The sequence below is a fragment of the Cervus canadensis genome, chromosome 14 (genome assembly GCF_019320065.1).
Source record: "Cervus canadensis isolate Bull #8, Minnesota chromosome 14, ASM1932006v1, whole genome shotgun sequence".
NCBI lineage: Eukaryota > Metazoa > Chordata > Mammalia > Artiodactyla > Cervidae > Cervus > Cervus canadensis.
Window position 1 is genome coordinate 47404916 of NC_057399.1, and position 23849 is coordinate 47428764.

The 23849-nt window shown below is 36.8% G+C and overlaps 1 protein-coding gene across 1 annotated transcript in view; it reads right to left on the reverse strand.

Moving 5' to 3' along the window:
• MLLT3 (MLLT3 super elongation complex subunit) overlaps positions 1 to 23849 on the reverse strand; it is a 288355-nt gene that overhangs the window by 112926 nt on the left and 151580 nt on the right. Inside the window, 2 exon segments of the mRNA XM_043486609.1 lie at positions 10264 to 10407; positions 19590 to 19672. Coding sequence (XP_043342544.1) covers positions 10264 to 10407; positions 19590 to 19672 — 227 coding nt within the window.

A 23849-nucleotide genomic window follows, 5' to 3' on the forward strand; every position in this document is an offset into this window, starting at 1 on the left:
TCTAGGGTTTCATGAGGCAGAGGAGGAAGTGCTCATTTCTAATTTGCCCAAAGACACCATGGACACAGTATGAGCAGACTTCTGTCTGTATAACCCATTCAAATCCATCTCTTCAGTCACGCAGAGTTCATGTGAAGACTAAAATTTGCAAGGTTAACCGAATTTTTATTATATTCTCTTTTTACTCACACTATAGTTGAGCGGACTAGTTTGTTTTATGGATAAGGCATTCTTATTTTACTCAATGTTTCCATTAATGTTTTTTTATATTTAGGGCTTCCCTGGTTGCTCAGACAGTAAAGAATCTGCCTGCAATGGAGGAGACCTGGGTTGGATACCTGGGTGGGGAAGATCCCCTAGACAAAGGAATGGCAACCCACTCCAGTATTCTTGCCTGGAGAATTCCATGGACAGAGGAGCCTGGCAGGCTACAGTCCACGGGGTTGCAAAGAGCTGGACACAATTGAGTGATGTAACCATTTCATACTACCCACAGGTCTCCAATCTACCCTATAAAGGGCAGAAAGGCAAAAACAGCCTTTACAAAGACAAGCTACCAAAATCTACACCTATAATAATCTATATTAAAATTTTTCCAAATAACAGACCTAATTTGGCCCATCCCACTGCAACAACAATAAACCTAGACCATCATTCTTCTGTATTGTCAGAACCATTAAGAAACAACTTCAAATTTGTGAAAACAAATTTTCACAAAGTTTTTTTGTCTCTAATTTCATCTATAGTATTTAGACCTTAAGCCAGTGACTTTAATTTTGAGAAGCTGAGAGCATAAGGAGAAAATAATAACAAACAAAAACATAGAACACATTACCAGTAATTTCTTAAAAAAACAACCAAAAATTTTACACCAATACTCTTAAGTTTGAGAACATGTTTTTATAAACAACAAAAATAAAGTAAGTCATGTAGTCTAAAATGTATGAAATTCATGTTTAATAAGTGCAAAACACAAACATTTTGTACAATCCTATCTACATGAAAAATGCAATGTAAAATACACATTACAATCACTAGAGGGATTATAAATGATTCCTCTTCTTTTTGCTTTTCTAGAAAGTCTACATTGTTCTAAAGTTAGCATACATTTATTTTAAAATCTGTTAAAAAAAAAAAAACAAAAAAACCAGATTCCTTCTTGAGGCTAAAGCATGTTCTTTCTTAGCAGAAAACCATCATTATGTCAGTCCTGAAATGGAAATCTTTCATTTTCACCTTTCTAGGTAATAAACAATGTGGTTTAAACCAAAACATAATAAAAAACCTATAGAAAAAAAGAGGCTGTGTCAATGAATAAAATAATTATTTTCTGACTGCTTAACTATGTACCACATTTTATTTAATAATCTCGGAAGGAAGGGGATAATTCAGATTTATACCAATCTACAGCCCAAGGTAAATTAGTAGCAGATTCAAGAATTGAATTTGTGCCTTTAGATTTCAAATGAAACATTCTTTATACCACATACCATGGCTGTGTCCTTTGTGGAATAAAGGATATTATATTAAACCACCTACCATTTGTCCTCACTCCTCAAAAATAAAACAAATATCTATTTTAAAAGTCTCAGACATTTATTTTCTAAACTGCTACTACAGGTCCTAATCACTGTCAAGTTTTCTTATAACTTACAGAAAAAGAAAAATTTAGAAAATAGAATGTTAATCTTTGTTTCCCTTTCCCTTTTCTACTCCCTCCTCCCAAACTGTTTTTCTTGTAATATTATAGAGTATGAACCCAAAAAATATCCAGTGGTGACGATCAACACAAAAATTCCTTTACCATCCTAGGAGTCTGGGAACGGATTCAGATATATTAGATAAACTTTCTGTGCAGCTTTGAAACTAGGGCATAAAGAACCACCTGAGCCAAGAAGGGTGAAAGAAAGTGAACCAACAGTTTTCAACTATAGTATTTTTGTATTTAAAAAGAGAAAAAAATTGTTCTTTTCTTAACTTCAAATTCTCCAATTTCTTCTTTTCTTGGCTTTTGTGTGTGTGTGTGTGTGGCATTGGAGACAGGAGCTAGGGGCAGGGCTATGTGATGGTTTTCTTTCAGATATTACAGCATTTCCTTTCAAGACTAAACTAAAGTTCCTATGCAGGGACAGTTGAACCACTGCTCCTGAGTGGTCAGCCGAAAGCAACATGGCACACCATCCAGCGCTAACAACTCAAACACTCATCACAGCTTTTCCCATTCCACACTCCAGGAATATCTACCTGTTTCCTTCTCAGGTTAGCCTTTGCTCAACTTAGGCAGTAAAAGTATCTGAACTGTGGACTCAGTGAAAAGCGTGCCTCTATATTTTTCCCTCCTTACTGAACAGGTAACAGGTAACCTAGAAGAAAGGAACAAATGAAGGCAGGAAGATCTATACCACAGATGATTTTTTGGTGCATATTTTCAAGTCTTTAATTGTCCTTCAAACAACATATGTGATTTTCAGAAGATGTTAAACTATAAATTAACCATGAAGTATGCTGAGTGACATAAATAATTTTTCTACTATCATGACCATACTTTCCAATTGATTTCATGACTTGGACATTCTAGTTATCATTTATATGTCTGTTCTACTTTCATGATTTAATTCTCCAGACTTTTGGTGAGGGGCACGGGGGTGGGAATCAAAGAAATGGAAAGGAAAAAACACTAAATATGACATAAAATTGACCTCAATTCTGAGAAACAACCAAATAGATGAGGCTGCCTGCTTGATCTTACATTCATTTAAATAAATCACCTTTTATCAGTGCTGGTGAAAAACAGCAGCATCCTTTTATCTCCTGAGGCAGACGTTTACAGGATGATATATATTGAAAAATTACATAAAGGCACACTAGTCCCAAAACAAATATCCAAAAATTCAATGAAGCTGTCCAGTAACAGCAACTAAAATAATTTTCTATGTATTATTTCCTTTGAGCTATTTTTAAAATAAGCAGCCAGCTATCCCTCTCTGGGCACTGTTAAGATGAGTTTGCCACAAAAGCCACTTATATTTTTAGAAGCCAAAGTCTTGACAAATCAGTTCCGAGGAACATAATTTGTTACACGCTGAAGAATGCCTGAAAACACAGACCTTGGTTAAAGAGGCTTCCGTATCTTTTTGTAACCTTTCCAAATGTAAGTATGTGGGAAGAGTACTCATAAATTTAAGCTGAACCAAAACATTTAGAACATCTCCAATTCAGAACACATTAAAATGCGGTCTTTGAAGGAAATGAAAATGGCTTTAAACATATGAAAAGATGCTCATCATCACTTGTAGGAGAAATGTGAATTAAAAATGAAATATCATTTTTCACTCATCATATTGAGGGGAAAAATGTTTAATGAATCACTGTATGGTGAAATAGGCACTCTTACACATTGTTGATGCAAGCACAGAGTAGTATAACATCCTTGGCAGGCAATTTGTAAATGTCTATCAAAATCTAAATTCCACTTTGCCTTGGAGCTACGATTTTACTCCCAGGAATTTATCCTACAGATACACTCATCCATGTGCACAAACAACTATATAAAAGGTTATTCACTACAGCATCGTTGGTGGCCCAGAGGAAGACTCATTATATGTCATTTTGTATTGGATGTGTATTTACCTATTAAAAAAAATTAAAATTTGAGGGGAAGAGAATGTGATCTGTACTGTTTAGAAATTCAAAGTGTTCTGAACTCCCCTACAAAAGGAAATACTAAACCATCCTACACAAGATTCATTCCAGAACCCTGAGATCAAATGCTATGTTCAGATGGCTTGACACGGCTGCATTAGTGAAAGCTCCTTATCATAAGATCCCGTTGGCCCTTTAGTAACCAAAACCCTTTGTTGGGAGTCTACTGTGGGTCTGATTTCTACTTCACAATAAGTAGTGCTCCAAAAAATTCCAATTTATTCCTTGCAAAAACATATCAGATATAAATGAGACTGTCACTCTGAGAAACAGGACTGCATTATGCTGCAGACTTAACACAGACTGAAAGCATGTTCCCCATGTCTTCTCCAGCAAATCCTGCCAAATGGGCGTCTGAAACGTCCTATTGAAACAGGTGGTGTCTGAACAGAATTGGATTTCTGCCTATAGAAACCCTAGTTTTAACAACTGCTGTGGTTAGTTTTAATTTTCAGTCCTCAGAATTAACTGCTTGCCAGCGATTCAGAAATAGACTGAACAACATGTTTAGACCTTGCTCTGTTTAATTGAGGAAAGAAAGAAAGGGAAAAAAAAAAAAAAGCCCACCAACACCCTACCACCATCCCATAAAAAACAACACAACCAAAGCAGACCACTTGATTTCTAGGCCAAAAAAAGGGAGCAGCTGTAAAACAAACTCAACTCTCTAAAGATGATTGCCCCTTTTGTGCCTTCTTCATAGAAGCACAAGATGTACATATATATTCGCTGAATACACTAGTTAGGAAATCTAAGGGTTTTGAGAAACTTATAATCTTCTGGAAATTTAGAATTAAGAACAATGGTAAGAATCGATCATTTTTCTAATGAAAATGGACATCTTAAAAAATGATACTGCCAACAGACCTCTGTTTCAGTCTATACAAGCAAAATACAAACAGCCAGAATGCAAATTCCTTGAAGAAAGATAGAATGGGCTAATTCCCTTTAAACCCAATGGGTTGGTCACACTCGCTGGTGATAAAACACATGTTCCTGTGAATAAAGCTAGGGTTCAGTTCAGTTCAGTTCAGTCGCTCAGTCATGTCCGACTCTTTGCAACCCCATGAATCGCAGCACGCCAGGCCTCCCTGTCCATCACCAACCCCCAGAGTTTACTCAAACTCATACCCATTGAGTCAGTGATGCCATCCAGCCATCTTATCCTCTGTCGTCCCCTTCTCCTCCTGCCCCCAATCTCTCCCAGCATCAGGGTAGCTTACACTAAATAGTGAACCTTTTCCACTGTACCTTTAAATGCTTGATATGAAATTAGATAAAGCTCTAATTTTCTAGGCCAGCAATCAAAGAAAAGGAATCCATGGACTGGTTATCTACTATGAGCCGCACAACATGGTTACACATTCTCAATGAAGGAAACACTGTCTTGACCACTATACAGATGATAAACTGAGATTCAAAAACATATAATAATTTTCCAAGGGTCATTCAGATAAAAGATGACAGTGATGAGGTTTTAATTTAAATCTGTCTGATTTTAAAATGTCTCCAATTGTCTCATACTCCCTCCCAAAAGAAAATTCAGAAAGACAAGTCAATAAAATGACAAGTTTCAGTTATATGACAAACATTGTATCATTGCTTTGCCAACACCCACATAAAAACTCATCCTCTCTCAATCAAAAGTGATGGATGTCAAATCCTTCTGCATTTTTCAGTGTGACTGAATTCCAGCTATTAAGAAGGTGATCAAGTAAACAGAGAAAACCATCTATCGTGATTGTAACTCCTTAAAAAAAAAAAATCCTGACACATAAAGAGCATATTTGAAAATCCTTCCACATGGATTCATCAGTTCATAAAAAAAAAGAAAAGTATCTCAGTGAAAGTGAGAGTTGCTTCCCAAAGGGGTACATTTGATCCTTTTGCTTATAACTCAAGTATAAATAGATGACATGAAGTCTGGCCCTCAGAAGTTTACAGCTCACTGTCTTCTACCTCTCCTGCCAACCAAAGAAGAAAATAAGATCTCAAAGTGAAGGTAATCTCCTTCCAGAAGTTCTTAGATTATTATTTTCCATTTTTAACCTCTGGCCTGGTTTTGCCACTAAGTTGTGTCCGACTCTTGCAGCCCCAAGGACTGTAGTCTGCCAGGCTCCTCTGTCCGTGGGATTTCCCAGGCTAGTATACTGGAATAGGTTGCCATTTCCTTCTCCAGGGGACCTTCCCGATCCAGTGATGAACCTGCATCTCCTGCATTGCAGACAAATTCTTTACCAACTGAGCCACAAGGGAAACCCCTTTCTAACCCCTATCTTCTGTCTTTTTCTTACACAGGCCCCAGAGAGGCTAGCTCGTAAACCAAAGTTACAATTTCCCTATAAGCTCCAATGACATCTCTCATTTAGAGAAAGATACCTGCATGTAAATAAAATCATTTTGTACTTCTGTATTCTCTGAAAATAATGCTTAAATCCAAAGATGTCCTTTCCACAAATTTTTTTTCTCTTTTCTTTGAAAGCAATGATTCCTTAATTTTAGATAGCTATTCAAGAGAAAAACACTGTAACTTTCTTCCAAGGGGGAAGCACACCAAGATTTCTTTGACACTATTTAGAAAAGAATTACAACATTGTTTTAAAAAAAGAGTAAAAAGAAGAAACTCTCACTGACCCCCAAAAAAAGTTGTCATATAGCTTATAGGTTTATAGATTATGAAAATCTGTAATTTTTCAAGATTCTTCTGGCAAAATGTTCTTTGGAATCATTTTCTTCTGAAAGCTGAAAAGCATTTTCTAAGATGCTGCCAGCTCTAAAAACAACTTTTCTGATCCCTTGAAAAGCCAAGTTCTACTTTTAATAGCGCTATGTACTTTTGTTTTCAAAGAAAAAAGTGAAAAGAAGGAACTATAGCCAAAATGGTAAGTTTACTCTACTCATGCCTCAGGCTATACATGATTTCACATAGTACATATGAAGAAGGGATTGATTTTTTCCTTTAAAAACAACGTATACCTCCTTGGTACATATGCAATATTTAAATATATGGAAAAACCGCACCCCTTTCACCCCAGGCTCCAGTTAACAAAAAAGTTTATACAAAGAGACAGTCATGAGCATAAGATTTGCTAATAGACATCAAAAGCAAAGGCAACAAAAGCAAAAACAAGCAAGTGGAACCACATCAAACTAAAAAGCTTCTGCCCAGCAAAGGAAACCATCAAAAAAATGAAAAGAAATGGGATAAAATACTTGCAAATCATATATCTGATAAGAGATCAATATTCAAAATATATAAAGAACTCATACAACTCAATGGTCAAAAAAAAAAAAAAAATTCAAACAGTATGATTTTTAAATGGCAGAGAATCCGAATAGACGTTTTTCCAAAGAAACTATACAGATGACCAATAAGTGCATGAAAAGTTACTTGACATCACTAATCATCAGAAAAATTCAAATCAAAATAAGCTCTTACTTCATACCAGGAACAATGGCTATCATCAAGAAGACAAGAGATGGTAAGTGTTGACAAGAATGTGGAGAAAAGGGAACCCTTGTGTACTGTGGTCAAGACTGTAAATCCTACAGTGCAGTCACTATGGAAAACAATATGAACCTTCCTCAAAAAATTAAAAATAGAACTACATATGATCCAGCAATCACACTTCTGGGTATATACCCAAAGGACATTAAAACAGGATACTAAAGATATATCTGTCCTCCCATGTTCACTGTAGCATTTTTCACAATAGCTAAGATATGAAAATAACCAAAGTGTCCATCAACAGATGAAGGGATAAAGATGATGTGGAGATTTGTGTACGTGCATGCATGTACACAACAGAATATTATTCAGCCATGAGAAGGAAGGACATCCTCCCGTTTACAACAACATGGATGAACCCTAAGGACATTAGGCTAAGTGAAATGAGTCAGACAAACTGTATGATATCGCTTATATGTACAATCTGAAAAAAGTTAAACTCATAAAAACAGAGGCCAGAATGGTACTTATCAAGGGCTGGGAGAGGGGAGGTGCGAGACAAGGGAAGGTATGGATCAAAGAGCACAAACTTCTCGTTATAAGATGATTAAGTTCTAGGGATCTGATGTGCAGCATGACGGTTATAGTAAATAACTAAATTATATGTGAAATTTGCTAAGAGTAAGTCAAATGATCTCACCACAAAAGAGAAACGGTAATTATCTGATGTGATGCAGGTGTTAGCTAATGCCATGGTGATAATGATTCTGCAATATACAAGTGTATCAAATCAACAGGCTGTAATCTCAAGTTATATATACATCAATGGTATCTCCATGAAGCTGGAGAAACAGATCTCCAATCAAATCAAAATGGCTCATAAGATAGCTGACACCATGACAGACTGCATTAATAGTAAAGAGTTGGACGCTACTTAGCGACTGAACAACAACAATGATAAAAATTAAAATGTCAGGTGAACAAAATATGAGGTATCCAAAAATCTCAATAAGACAGTTTAATGGTTCAGATTCTCCCGTTTCCATCAAAGACTATTTTAACCCTCCCATGTGAAATGGACAGAATCTATGAGATTACTAGTATTTCAAATGAATTTTTAAATGTTAATTTTACTACAAAATTTACTCAAGTCAGTCACTTAAAGAACTTATGTCGAATAATGGGTGTCTTGAGTACTTCACATTTTAGAGTTGTCAAGACACAATGCAAATCTAAAGGGGGAAAACAGGCAGGCTTTGAATAGCACTTAAAGAAATACAAAGAAGGGAAGTTAGAAGTCAAGGAGGATAACTCTGAGATAAAAGCTGAGTGGAGAGAAAGACAGAAATCAACCAGAGACCTTATCAGGGTGCAGGCCCGCACTCTGCTGCATTATCACTGACCTGTAACCTCTTCTCCAGCTCACAAACAACCCTTGAGTACTCCAGGACTAAGTGGATGTTTTAAAAAGTTCTTGTGTCATATTTACTTTTTCCGACGACCCTTATCTGAAGCCTGATGTACTCAAGCTCCATAATTCACACACTCCAATTACCTACCTAACCACATATCCAAGAGGAACAACCAGAGGTGTAAAATGCCATCCTCTTAAAAAAAAAATAATGGGAATGATTAGGATTTAAAATGGACAGGCTCATTTTTAAGGGCATGGTCACAAATAAGCAGCATCAACATTGTGCTCTAGATAACTAAAAAGAATCAAGTAGGATTTATTTAAAAAAACATTCCTGAATAAATGTATAATAAATCCCTAACTTTAAAATAAGTTGTATGACAAAAGCCCATTTCTTTACCAAGATGCATTTCCCCATGAAGTACTATAAATGGTCATTCATTTCCAAAGCTGACCCATCAATATCTATTTAACCCATAATCTACTGACATGCAGCACAGTGTGGAATGAAATGTGGTAGTTTTTGTAGAACTTCAGATGAATGTTGCCCTGTATAAAATCCAATTCTTTCCTACAAAGCTCCCAGGCAGAGTTTATCAGTGAAAGGAGACATCTTGAGAAGTTACCATCTACATACCCTTCCTATAACAAGCTCATGAATGCAAAATTTCAAAAACATTTCAGTAAAACTAAAGGAAGGAAATCCTAAAGAATGCACAGGGGGGAAAAAGGAAAAAATATATAATAATAATGTAAAAAAACACACACCACAAAATGTTATGGGATCTGAACTGCCTACATAATATGACACAAGGAGTTCAGCTAAAGTAGAAGCTGATGGTCCCAGTAGCCCTCAATGGTAAGTAGATTTTGACCCATCAATAATGTTTGGCTGTGTAGCTAACTTCGCTGCAAGCAAACATTCCATGTTTTTGAGAAATTCCACTTAAAAGATTTTCCCCATCCTAGCCAATTCACATGTGCAAAAACTTACCATGCTAATTATCATTATCTTAAAAAGAAAAATCCATCTATGACCTACACACAATTCAAACAAACAAAAATATGCTTTTAAATGAAAAATATGTAATTTGAATGAGTGCATCTTTTCTATTAATTTTGACCTTAAAATTTGGACAATATAATTTTTAATGTAACTTTCAATACACCAAAATAAAATTAAGGCACTGTTCTTAACAGAAACTAGTTTGGGTTTGGATTGTTGTCGAAATAAATCTGAACTGTGTAGACTACGTGTGCATGCTAATTCACTTCAATAGTGTCTGACTCTCTGTGACACCATGGACTGTAGGCCACCAGACTCCTTTGTCCATGGGATTCTCCAGGCAAGAATACTAGAGTGAATTGCCATGGCCTCCTCCAGGGGATCTTTCTGACCCAGGGACCAGACCAGAGTCTCCTGCATTGTCTCCTGCGATGCAGGTGGATTCTTTACCGCTGAGCAACCAGGGAAGCCCAAATAAGACTATAAGGCTCTTCTAACCAATAATGTAATTTCAGACTCACAGCTACTTAAAATATTGTTTGCTTACCTCTTCTTTTCAAACCATGAGTACACAGTGAGGTCATTAAGGTGCTTCATTTCTTTTACCTCTCTCAAAACACTATCATACTTCTTGACACACAAGGAACTAGCTTTCTATGGGAAGGCTTTTCACAAGAAGACAGTATCACTTACCCCTCCTGCCTTCAGCAACTTTCTTCTGAACTCTTCTGTGGGGTTGTTGAAAGTCAGCTTTTCACAGCGGAGGTGATTCACTGGTGGATGGCCTTCAAGATGCAGGAATAAGTCATAATCAAAGCGAACTTTCTTAGGTTCTTCCTAGAAGTTAAAAAAAAAAGAACACAGAGAGTTAGGCATAAATAGAGATTTAGAGAGCAAAAGTTTACTCCTGGGAAGGATCAGAAAAGACCCAGAGGTCTAACAGCTATAGTGTCAAAGAAGTACCGGGGGAAAAAATCATCATGGAACTATCTACAAAGCAAAATGGAAACATCTGAAAAATTAGTTTCTTGTCTTCGAGGAAAACGGAAAAGAATAAATTCATCATCTTTCTTGCAATCTCTCAAGAGATATAACACCAGTAACACAGTCACTCAACTGGAGCCCTAAGACACCCCTGAAGCCACTTTTCCTCCCCTGACTCTACCGCCAACACCCATCATCAAGAGCAGCCGTTTTCTCTTTTAAAGTATCTCCTGAAGAAGCCCTCTAACCCATACCTGGCATGCTCTTACCCATTGCCCAGACTACTATAAAATCCTTCCTCTAGCAGTTCTTCCTACTTCAGGATAGATTATCGATTCCTTCTTCATTCAGGCCTCCAAATTATCCATATGAAACAAAAACCTAGCCATTTTCACTCCTTGATTAAAAATTCACAAGTTCCCAATGCCATCAGAATAATAATCCGAGCTCATCTATGTGCCACTTAGGATTTTTAGCGTCTACTCTTGGTTCCGTATCTCACCATAGCCTTTCCACCCATCTGATGGTCTAGCCACATGCTGCAGTTGGTTGCTCCCAGAGTTTACTCATTCTCAGTTAACCCTGGCTTTCACTCTTGCTTTACATTACCAGGGTCATTTCTCCACCTTCTGCTTTACCTGGGTAACTTCTATTCATCTCTCTCTATTCAGGTTTTATGGGGAAGGCTTCCTTGAACTCCAGTCCTGTCTCTCCTCTGTTCTCTGTGCCTCTCTCTCTTATCCTTGCCACGTCTTAGAATAACTCTCTTCTTACTATCTCCTTTTACCCTGCTGGATCATAAGATCTTTGAAAGGAGGAATAATGGCTGGGTCATCATTGTACCCTCAACAACTAGCTTAGTGCCCTGTGCATTGTAAAAATGCAATAATGCCTGTGAAATGAATAAACATATGGCATTTTCCTGGAGGACAAAACAGCACATATCCAAGAGAATACAATAATTATAATTCCATGATACTCAAGGTTCTACTCTCCAGTCATTACTTTAGCTAGCTAAACATCTAAACCTTTCTACTGACTGATTCTCAGGAATCCACAGGGAAATGAATACTCAGTATAACAGTAACAATAATATGTTCTTTAACATTTATCTCATTTAATTCTCATAGCTCTCCTTAGGGTCAACTGTCAGCTGTTTCACAGATGAGGAAATTAAGGCACTTAGAATTTATCACTTTATATAAAAGCCCTTGTGTATTATAGATATTAACCATCTCTGTGATATGTTACCTTTTTTTCATTTGTCATTAGCTTCACCATTTTACTTTTTTAATAACAGCTATTTATGTTTTTTTAATAATAGCTTTATTGAGAAATAATTCACATATCATAAAATTTACCCATTAGGAGTGTAATACTTACTGGGTTTTAGTACATTCACAGAGTTATGAAATTATCACCACCTTCTAATTTCAGATTTTCATCACTCCAGAAAGATATCTCAAACTCATTAGTAGTCATTACCCAGTCCCCCAGATCCTGCATCCCCTGGCATCACTAATCTATTTCTGTTTCTATGGAGTTGCTTATTCCAGACATTTTGCATAAATACATGAACATACATAAAATATATACACAATATGTGATCTTTTGTGACTGGCTTCTCATACTCAGCATGATGTTTTTGAGGTTCATCCATGTTGTAGCATGTGTCTGTTCCTTTTTACAGCTGAATAATAACACATCATATGGGTATTCTTGATTTTGGTTATCCATTTGTTGGGAAATAGAAATGTGGGTTGTTTCCATTTCTGGCCATTATGAACAATGCTGCTATGAACATTTGTGTACAAGTTTTTTCTTGTATGGACATACATTTTCATTTCTCCTGGGTATACACCTAGGAGTGCAATTTCTGGGTCATAAGGTAACTCTATGTTGCACATTTTTCAGGAACAACCTTACTGTTTTCCAGGGTGACTGCACCATTTTAAAATCCCACCAGCAACATAAGGAATTACAGTATTTTCTAAAATTACACAAATAAACAATGTTTTTCTTTTTCAAAAAAGTTTGTTGTATTACTAACGCATAATATAACAAAGTGATTTGAACCCAGTTCTTCTGGGTTCAAAAGTCTTAGCAACTGAAACTGTCAGAATGTAGGCATTACCTACTACATATTCATGGGTTTCACTTCTTCATTCAAACTTACCTAAATCATAGTCTCTACTCATTCACTCACTGTCTCTCACTTCTATTACTCATCTGGCAGAAAACTTGCTGCTTCTTTCCTTGATCAGAATGCCATTCTCTCTCAGGGTGCCGTTTTCCTCACACTCACTGGCATTCCTTCTTAGTTTTCTTCACAAGCTGCTGTGTCTCCTTTTTCATTGACTCTTACATGCCCTGTGTCTTTTCGCAAAGTTCCCCAGGGAGACAACACCCACTACAGGAAGTTGGTTCCTCCTACATGACCGTGACTCCCCTCTCTTTACCTCCAGCCCAGCACCTGACTCCATTTGCTTGTGTTCCAGTCTAACCACACCTCCACTGGGACGAACCGCAGCAACAGCAAAGTCACGCATTATCCTAAACTGAAGTTATCTTCATGTGTCCTTTCTCCTAGACTCTATATGATGGCAAACAGAAATCTTACCACTACAATCATCCCTAACACTTCCTTCTCCCTTACTCATCAAAGTCAAACTGTTCCTGAGGTCTGTTTAGTATTCCTCCTTAGGAGCTCTCAAATCTATGCCCTCTGCTCTAGTCACGCTAACCACTGCCTTAGCTTGGACTTTGATCATTCCTCATCTGGTTGCCTGTTTTTAAACTTACCTCTTTCCACCACCCACAATGACAAGAGAGTGATCTTTCTAACACAAAAGTCAGATTACATCTTCCCATTGACATAAAAGCCTTTAATGGCTCATCATTTTCTACAGGATAAAATCCCACTTCCTGGTAATAACCATTACAGTCTTTTAATACCTTTCCTGCACTTCCTTTGTGCTCTTACTAGGCTCTGTCCTTTCACAAAGGTGAAGCACTTGCTGTTCCCCAGTGTTTCCTACTATCTCAGTCAATTTGCCTTTCACATATAGTCTTCCCCATTGTCAAAAATGCTTCCCCTCCCAGCAAACCTTCCTCTTTTAATGCAGACTCATCATTCAAGACCTAACTGAAGCAAGAACTCCTGTGAAAAGTCTCCCAAACCCTCCTAACCCATCTGGATTAGACATCCCTGTTATAGCATTCCTTTACTAATGTAATTATCATAATCATTTTTTTTTTAGCTTATCTGCCTTTTCTCTGAATTGCAAAATTGTCATTATAACCAGAGAATTCATTTGAAAAATAAGAAGGGCCATTTTCTATCTTACAATTGGGAATGCAAATTGATAAAGCCTTTGAGAAGACACACTAGCAATATCTATCAACATACTAAATGCATACAATGTTTAACTCAGTAAATCTGCTTCTAAGAATCTCCTCCACAGAAATACTCAAATATGTGTGCAAAGGTATGTAAATGTAGATATAGATGTAAAATAAAATGTTCGAGGTAGCATTGTTTATAGTAGACAAAAAATATGGATAATCTGCATGATATCATTACCATGGAATACCATGCAGATATTTCCAAAAACTTGGAAAGGCCTATCACTAGGGGAATTAAAGGCAAGTCACAGGAAAATATTAAAATGTGATATATTATACTCTTGCCAAGCTCTACACAGACATACTTTTTTATCTATGCAAATGCATGGGGAGAAAACTGGAAAGGCCATACCAAATAGTTAACAATGATCAAATGAAGTGAGAGGAATAGCTCCTAAGTTTTATTCCATTCACTTTTACTAGCAGTATACTCCCGCACACTTTCTAAAGAAAAAAAAAAATACACTGATGAATATAATAATTACCAAATTAAAAAGAGAGAGGTAGTAACATCACTTTACAATTCACATCAGTTTATAACCAAGAGAAAAAAGAAGGGGAAAAAATCACTTTTCAGTAAAACTAAGGCTAAATGGCCACAAAAAGTGGCTATCTTTGCATGAATCCTCAGGGCAATTTTCTTTTAAAATTTTTTTATAGTAAGTAAAAAATACCCATAAATTTGTGTTCTGACCAACTGAATATCTTTCTCAGTGGGCTGACATCAATCTAACATCAATCTATGCTCCATAGAAAAGATTCTTCTTCAAAGTTCAAACAAGGAAGCATCTATTTATTCTCCATATAAAATGAATACATTTCCTAGAGGTTGGAAACCTGGTTTTGGCAACATTAAATTATTCCTCTCATTCTGCTTCAGTCCTTGACATTTACTTATGTACTTTTCTGAGGACAGAATGAAAGAGAGAAGCATGGGATCTTTTCAAACCTGAAGTGCTACCGTCAATTATGTTTCAGTGGGCCTGTTGGTTTAGTTTCTGAAACACACATGATTCTCACAGACAGGCTTGTTTCACTGCATACAACCACAAAAAAAGAGAATAAACAAACAAGAACTCAAAACAAGCACTGTCACTCCACCACCCCTCTTGACTCTGACCTCTCAAATAAGTGAGCAAAACTGAAGACAAGCTTATTGTAAGCAGGAAAAGTACTAGGATGGAGATGGGACCAAGGACAAGATGATATATACTGAATATGCGGTGGCAGGCCCCTTCCAACACTAAGTGGAGGTCTTTTGCTGCTTTCTCTCATCCCCTTTGAAGACCTGAAATAATACTTTTTCATAAACCATTATTATAATGGATGTTCTTTCTACAAGACAGAATTAAGTAAACTCCAGGGATAAAGACAATGACATACACTCAAAAGAAATGAAATGAACATTCTGGAGAAATGGCCCAGACCTACTAAATTTTCACCCATGGGTCATTTCAGTAGGAAGAGATATAAGAAATACATCCAGCTTGGAGGTCCAGAATAAAAGACCGCAAAATTTTGCTTTCTAAGATACTCTAAGATAAATTAAAAGAGAAGACACAGCAATAATTTTAATTAAAGAATCAATAACATACAGAAAAGTACTTAAAATACTACACCCATGCATTTTCCACTGAGTTTAAACAGATGATAACACTGTTACCATGTTAGTTTGCCTTTTTCTCTAAAGAAATAAAGTTTTATAAATACAGGCCTTTCCATCCCTCTTCCCCCAGTAAACCATGCCCTTTGGTTCCTGTGCTGTCCTTCCCACTCTGGCTCTTGTACTACATATGTCTGTCTCTGTAACCTCATTTATTCTTGGCTTCATACGTAAGTGATGGCTGCATACATAAGCGATATCGTAACCATATACAACAACTTCTGTAACATTTAAGTCATCATTTTTGTTTTATAGACATGTCCATCTTGCTACATTAATTGCTAGATAGCATTGTGTGCATTATTAACCCATCAGTAATTAACCCACATCTCTACAATTAGGTATATCCTGGCACAGTGGTAAAGAATTTGTCTGCCAATGCAGGAGACACAAGGGATGTGGGTTCGATTCCTGAGTCAGGAAGATCCCCTGGAGGAGGAAAGGGCAACTCACTCCAGTATTCTTGCTGGGAAAATTCCATGACAAGAGGAGCCTGGTGGGCTACAGTCCATGGGGTTTCAAAGAGTTGGGCACGACTGAGCACATGTATGTATGTATGTATGTATGTACTTTTTCATATTATAAACACTGAAATACTTTCCATTGTGCACCTGGGTGGGGATGGGGGGAAACGGCAATTATTAAGTATAAAATCTTAAAGAAAATCTAAAACTAGAAAATAGAAATCAACTAATCTGGACACTAAATAGGATATCTACTAAACAGTGGTGAGCCAACATGTCTATTTCACAGTGCTCCCAAGGAATAACTATTTTCCATCTCGAGTGCATCTTTCTTCTTTCATATTTTAAGAAATTGAAACTTCCTCACAAGTGAATAAATAGTACGTCTTTCAGTCACAAGAATTGCTCCCCAAATTACCAAGGCTGCATTTGTGTGTGCCCACGTGTTACACACATTACTTGCTGCCTCTTCATCCTGCATTTATTTTCTTTTTAAATCAGGTGGATGAGGAGATTCCAATTATTTCTGTAAAGAAGGGAACTTGGCAGTTCAGAAAATATATCTCTGTGAGGAAATGAGAGCTTGTAAAAGTGACCAGAGAAGTTCAAAACAAAGTAGGAGGGAAGATACTTCACTGCAGCATTATTTTCAAACTAAAGCTTTCAATGTACCTTTCATACACTGCCGGTAGAAATGTAAAATAGTACGGTCATTTTGGAAAACAGTTTGGCAGTTCTTCAAAAAGTTAATTTAAACACAGAGTTACCACACAACCCAACAACTCCACCTAGGTATATGCCCAGGAGACTTGAAAATGTATATCCAAACAAAAACTTGCATATGAATGTTCATAGCAGCAGTATTCATAGGGCAAAGATGGAAACAAGTCAAATGTCCATCAAAATATAAATATGAATATAAATAAAGTGTGGCATATACAGTGGGCTACATTATACAATGGAACAGTATTCAGTTAAAAAAAGGAGCAAGTATCGGTACATCCTATAACATGGATAAACCTTGAAAATACAGTAAATGAAAGAAGGCAGACACAAAAGGCCACACATTGTACGCTTCCACATATACGAACTGCCCAGAATAGGATATTACACACAGAAAGGAAATAGATGAATGGTTTAAAGGAAACAGATTAATCCCAGGAGTTGGGAGAGGAAGAAATGAGGAGCGATTGCTGATGGATGCAGGGTTTTCTTATGAGGTGATGAAAATGTCCTAGAATTAAACACTGGTGATGTTTGTACAATATATTAAAACCCACAGAGTTGTATACTTTTAAAGGATGAATTTTATGATGTGTAAGTTATATCTCAATTTTTTTAATGAAGGAAAAAAAGAAAGCTAAAAACTTATTTCCTAAGGGAATCTTGATATGAGAAAAAACAAATCCATACATCAGTGTAAAAGCATGTCATATGAACAGACATAAGCACATCTCAACAAATTCTGATTTGATGAAAAACATGTGAACAGTTCAGTGGTATTACTACTGAGGAAGGTAATTATTCTGGCAAAGAGTGACTTCTACTGAGGAACCGAAGTTAAGAGAATTGCCAATGGAGAGAAAGACCTAGATTAAGAGTCTGGTTTTAACACTTTCCAACTGTGTGTGGCCTTGGACAAGCCATGTAATCTTTCCATGACTCAGTTTCCTTTCCTGTAGAGTCGGAATAATAACCTCTCAAAAGTTCTTATAAACCAGCTGAATAAAGTAACATATGTAAAAGGTTTAGCAAACTGCCATAGACAAAGTAAACACTCAAATATTTACACAGAAGTAGATTATGTGCAATACTGTGTAATACCCCCAAATAATGTTCCCAAAATACAAATATAAAGAAAAACAATTTAAAAGGGTAACATGTATAGGAGGGTCATGGAGCAGCAATGTGGCACATGAGGGAACTGGCTTTTGAAAAAAATTTAAAAATATGGAAAATAAAATCTACCCCTGTTTTCTACACATTCCAACTTTTCAGGATAGTTCCAGTAGAGCTTATTTAAAAGCAAATTATCTCTTAATCACAAAGAGGCTTTTATTGAATTGAAGGCTGGGCCTTCTATACGTTGAAAAAGTCAGTGGAGGGACTTTCATGGTGGTCCAGTGGTTAACACTTCACCTTCCAATGCAGGGGATAAGAGTTTGATCCCTGGTCAGGGAGTTAAGATCCCACATGCCTCTCCATCAAAAAACCAAACCATGAAACAGAAGCAATGTTGTAACAAACACAACAAACACTTAAAAAAAAAAGTCAATGGAACACAATATTGCAATCAACTATACTTCAATTAAAAGGAAAAAGAAAAAGTTGGTGAGACAGTATTTCAGGAGTGGCTTATCAGAGTTCTCATACTTACTGGTGTTTGTTTACCTGGAAGGCCAGTAAACGTGCAGATTTCCAGGCCCCATCCCAGAGATTCTGATTCAACAGATCTGGGATAGAGCCTGAGAATCTCATTTCCAACCAGCTCTTGGGTGATGCCAATGCTGCTGGTCCAAGCACCAGACTTTGTGGAACACTAGCTTGGATGACACAACATTCTAAAAGCTCAATTCCTTTTTTAAAAAAAGTGAATTATCTCACTTTGGAGCAGGTTTTAGGAACTATGATTACCTTAGTAATCAGGAAAGGAATGAAAGAAAGAAACAGGGTGATTAAAAATAACAGCTAGTATTTACTAAGTGCTTACTTACATATGAAGCATCATTCTAAATACTCTACATTGCTTTATTTGATCAATTCCTCCTAGCTACTTTACGAGGTAGGTACTCTTATCCTATCCCCATTTTATAAATAAGGACAGTCAGCCCCACAGAGGTTGAGCAGTTTGTCCAATATTATATAGTCTGTGTGTTTTGCCATTTATGCACTGTTGAAATTTTTAAAATCCAATAGAATCCATAATATCCACTTGCTGATATAACCGGAGAAGGCAATGGCAACCCACTCCAATACTTTCGCCTGGAAAATCCCATCGACAGAGGAGCCTGGTAGGCTGCAGTCCATGGGGTTGCTAAGAGTAAGACAACTGAAGCAACTTAGCAGCAGCAGCAGCAGCTGATATAACTGTATATATGTGTGTTGTATGTGTGTATCAGATAAAGATAAATAAAAGACAATTCTTTGAATGTCTCAAAATTCTAGAAGTATGAAAATAGACAAAGATCATTTCACCGAAAAGCCATAATTTCTATTTTACAAACATATATTAATCTTCTTTTTCAAAATGATAATCACTCTTCTCTTAAAAGAGACATTTAATGAATTTCACATAATCTGACTCCTCAGAACTGAAATTATCTTTCTCTAGCCACTTCCTCTTTATTTAAGGACAACAATAGCCAAAATTCCCAGAAGACAAATTTAACTTTTATTTTAAAACCATCTAGTGATAGAAGTGCTTATAAATCAAAACTATTTGAAACATTGTTTGGTTAATGAAGGATCTTCTATTGAAAGAGTAATGAGTAAAGATTACATACCTTGTTTTTAAAATAAACCTCAATTGGCAAAATGAAACCAGCATACCCAGATTCTTCTACTTTGTAAGGTGGATCTTTGCACACTGAAACATCAAAAAAAAAAAAAAAAGAATATGTGAGATGAAAGTTATAGGCAAAAAGAGACTCTTCTTTCCTTTAAAAACAAGAAAAAATAAATAAATAAATCCCATCCTTCCACCTACATCGTTCTCAATTTTCATGGCCCCTTGCCAAGCCCCAACTAACTTTCTTAGTTATTCTTCATTTCTTGTTTAGAATCTACAATAATAATATTCTTGTATAAATCAAATACGTTAGTTATTTATTCAAGGCTTGATAAGGAATAGAGCACCAGTGTCAGCCATGGTCATGAATGACTTGACCTCAGTTATTAAACCCTGCCCTAACGCTTCAGGGAAACTGAGGACAGTTCCTTGTGACCCAAAGCTTGAAAGCAACTATCCGTTTCCTAACAAACATACTATCTATGCCTAGTCTGTGATGTATATCATTCTACCCCAAACCTCTCAGTTCTCTGAGATATCCTAATTTTCATATCAAAAAGTGGCAGGACCACCCTCCTTCCTTAGAAAGATCCCAAACCCAGTATCTTCCAATGTCATTAAGTCTCACTATTCTCCATTACCTCCACCAAAGAATATTTACTGAAATATTGTGATACATATAAACCCTTCAAATCTATTTATATCATAAGAATACATAAGAAACAATAAGGTTTTTGTATTCTTATGAAGAAAGACTTATTTAGACTTGGGAAAGAACATATGCCCTATGAAGCTAAATATGATTCACCCCACTAAAATTTCCATTCATTCAAAATCAATCACAAGCCAACTGAAACTACTCTAGCTAAGACTGCATATTGGTAGTCAGTATCACAAAGAAGTAGAAATGCACATGCTGTACATTAAGACCATATAGCACATAACCCAGTTCTGCAGGGCTCCAATCTACCTTTTCAACCTTCCTCCTTTTGTTACCCACCAAACCTCTTATGCTGCATCCAACTGCATTGCTTCACCACCAACAGGGCCAGTATTCCCACCTATACTCTGTCCTCTTCCTGTCTCTCATACTTTGATGCTACTCTTATTATCTTCTGCTAGTTCCAATCCCAGTTTCCTCACAAAGCCTTTCCAGCCCACAAGGTACTATCATCTCTTCTCTCTTTACCTTCCTGAAGTATTGACTGTCTGAAGCATTGGCTTGACACTTAACAAACTTCTTATTATCATATATTCAGGGACCTCATCTCTAATTCCCTTTCACTCCTCAAGGACAGAAACATTTACTCAGGAACATGAAGAGTGTCCAGGGCGCGGGTATACCTGGATGCCAATCTGGGATCCATCTCGAATTAGCCAGGCCACCTTTGCAAAGTTACACCAGTCCTCTGAGCCTCAGGTGCCTCATCTGGACCGTGTAAGGATCAAACAGGATGATGTATGTAGAAGACCCAGCACAGGTCCTGGCACACACAGTTCTCAAGATGCGACAGAAGCGAGGCAGGAAGTCTAACCTGTACAATACCCAATGGTCATGTAACTTTTTCCAATGAAAACAGAAAAAAGAAAACAAGTACAAAGCCTTGGATTTGGATTGGAAGACTGAATTCCATGGCCCTGGACTAAGGATTCTCTAAACAGCTCCAGCTCTATCCCTTTTAAAAGGGAGGGACAGGTACACAGTGCTATATTTAAAATGGATAACCAACAAGGACCTACTGTATAGCGCAGGGAACTGTTTAATATTATGCGACAGCCTGGATGGGAGGGGAGCTTGGGGGAAAATGGATACATGTATATGAATGGCTGAGTCCCTTTGCAGTCCACCTGAAACACTATTAATCGGCGCTATTCCAATATAAAGTAAAAGTTTAATGTTAAAAAAAAAAGGGAATAGGAGTTAAATACATAATTTTTAAAAGAGAGAACACCACGTGTACATTGTAAGTACGGCTGTCAAGACTCAAGATTATATATGTGGGGAAATACAAGTCTAAGGCATTTTTAATGCAGAAGATGAAGATGGTGTACTTAAAAATTGGTTAGACATTCCATGAATACAAATACAATTACAAACAGTTATACTGAAGGCAGCATTTTAATATTAGGCTATCTCCTGTAGCCCACTTTAGGAAAATTTCCCCAAACTGACATCAGAAGAAGTAAATGATGAATGAGGCATCTGACCTGACCTTACAAGTTTCTCTAATAAAAAATGAAAAAAGCAAAAGGACTCAGAGTGGCTTCAGCCCATCATCCACTGACCACCTGCCAATCTATCATGAATTATCAAATACCCTGAACGTTGAGTGGCGGCGGGATGCCACTAAATGCATGGGCACCCCCATCCCACCCCACCCAGAAGGCTAGTGTTACACCCATGACATTTCCAGTTGGCAGCTTCTTTTCAGAACAGCAGTTTCACTGGCCAGGTTGCCTGGGATTTAATCATGCCAATGTCATTTGAAGGAAGTTTATTCTGTGGGCTTCTGTACATGCCAGAGAAGTTATAGCTGTTCTTCTATACACCCTTTTGTATAATTCATTTTCTCTATTCTGCATGCAAATTGCTCCTATTATAGAAAGCAGCTGTTAATAAGCACATCTTATAGCTGACGGTCTTAGTTTTCTTCTTTTTTCCACCCTCTAAGGGAAATGATCTGTTATGTATTACTATTCCATAGAAGCCTGGTTTTATAAAAACTGTTTACCAACTCATACCTCAATTATTTTTAAATGCAGTATTTTTCATCAAAATGAACAATGTCTGTTGAATACCCTGAGTTCTTAATTAGAAGCAAATAACAGAAACATTTTATTCACAGTAAACAGGACAGAAAATCAGTCGCAGTGCAAATACAAACTTACAGTTCTAATGTGAAAAAAAGTCAAGTTGGGGGAAGTAGTTTGGTTTATTTATTCAACTGTTTTATAATCAGAATCATGAACATGAGTCTCTAATTCTAAGAATTTATTAAGATCTATGTAATAAGATGTCAAATGTCATAAGTTATTGAGGGTATACCCATCTTTAGAAAGCCATCAAATTTTTTTAGGTGACAATAAAATGAGAGATTCATATTCACTTTTAAATTATATGCATTAATTCAGTAGAAATCACTGGGAACTCTTATTCCTGTCGAAATCCAGCCCAGATGTTAGCTCTTTCAGAACGTCTCCCTGTTTCTCTTCCAAGCTTCTCCTGCTGCACTTATGAGGCAGGCTGATAATATTCATTCACCTCTCAGACTCCTCACTAGACTAAGCAACGTAAGGTCAACACCACCACCATTTTATTTGAGCACCAAATAATAGGTGCTCAATAAAAGTTGAATTGAATTTCTTAAAGATTCATGCCACTCTTGATTTTGGGGTTAGTCAATGCAAACTGGTATATGTAGAACAGATAAACAACAAGATCCTACTGTATAGTATAGCACAGGGAACTATATTCAATATGCTGTGATAAGCCATAATGGAAAAGAATACAAAAAGAGTGTATGTATATGTGTAACCGAATCACTCTGCTGTACAACAGAAATTAACACAACATTATGAATCAACTACATTTCAATTTAAAAAAAGACTCATGCCACTCTTTGCTGATCTACCATTGCTAAAGAAGTTGCAATTCCACAAGCAGCAATGAACTGATATTAACCAGTCAAATTCCTCTCCAAACTCCCTACTATCAACATAATATTATAAAAATGGTAGAAGTGATAAAAAGTATTGCCACAGAGAGGTCTTCTCTTGAAAGTTGAGAACTGGTTCTAACTTTTGTTAAGGACATGCCCCAGCTGCCCACCGATAATTATTGCTTTTACTTTATTCATTGTGCTAAGCCCTCTAGAAAGGAAACATACTAAACTCTCTCTGGTTTATGTAGAGACTGGTTATTACCATGGCTTTGGGCCCAATGTCCCTTCCAGTTTTAGCATTTTGGACTCCTTCTCTTCCTGCTTCTGTTGCACCACATCAGAGCCCCTAAGAAATGTGAAGCAGGTACTAATATGGCCATCTTGCTGTCCCCAACTGTTCTGTGCATCTAGGATTAACATCTAGGCTGGGCATCGCCCTGCCACTGAACATGACCAAGACTTTACATTCCTGACATTTTGAAAAGAACAAGAATCAACAGTTGGATTTTTTGTTTTCATAGGCACATGCATACATGTGTGCGTGCATACACACACACAGAGAGATTCTGCCATTGCTTCTACTCAGCCCATTT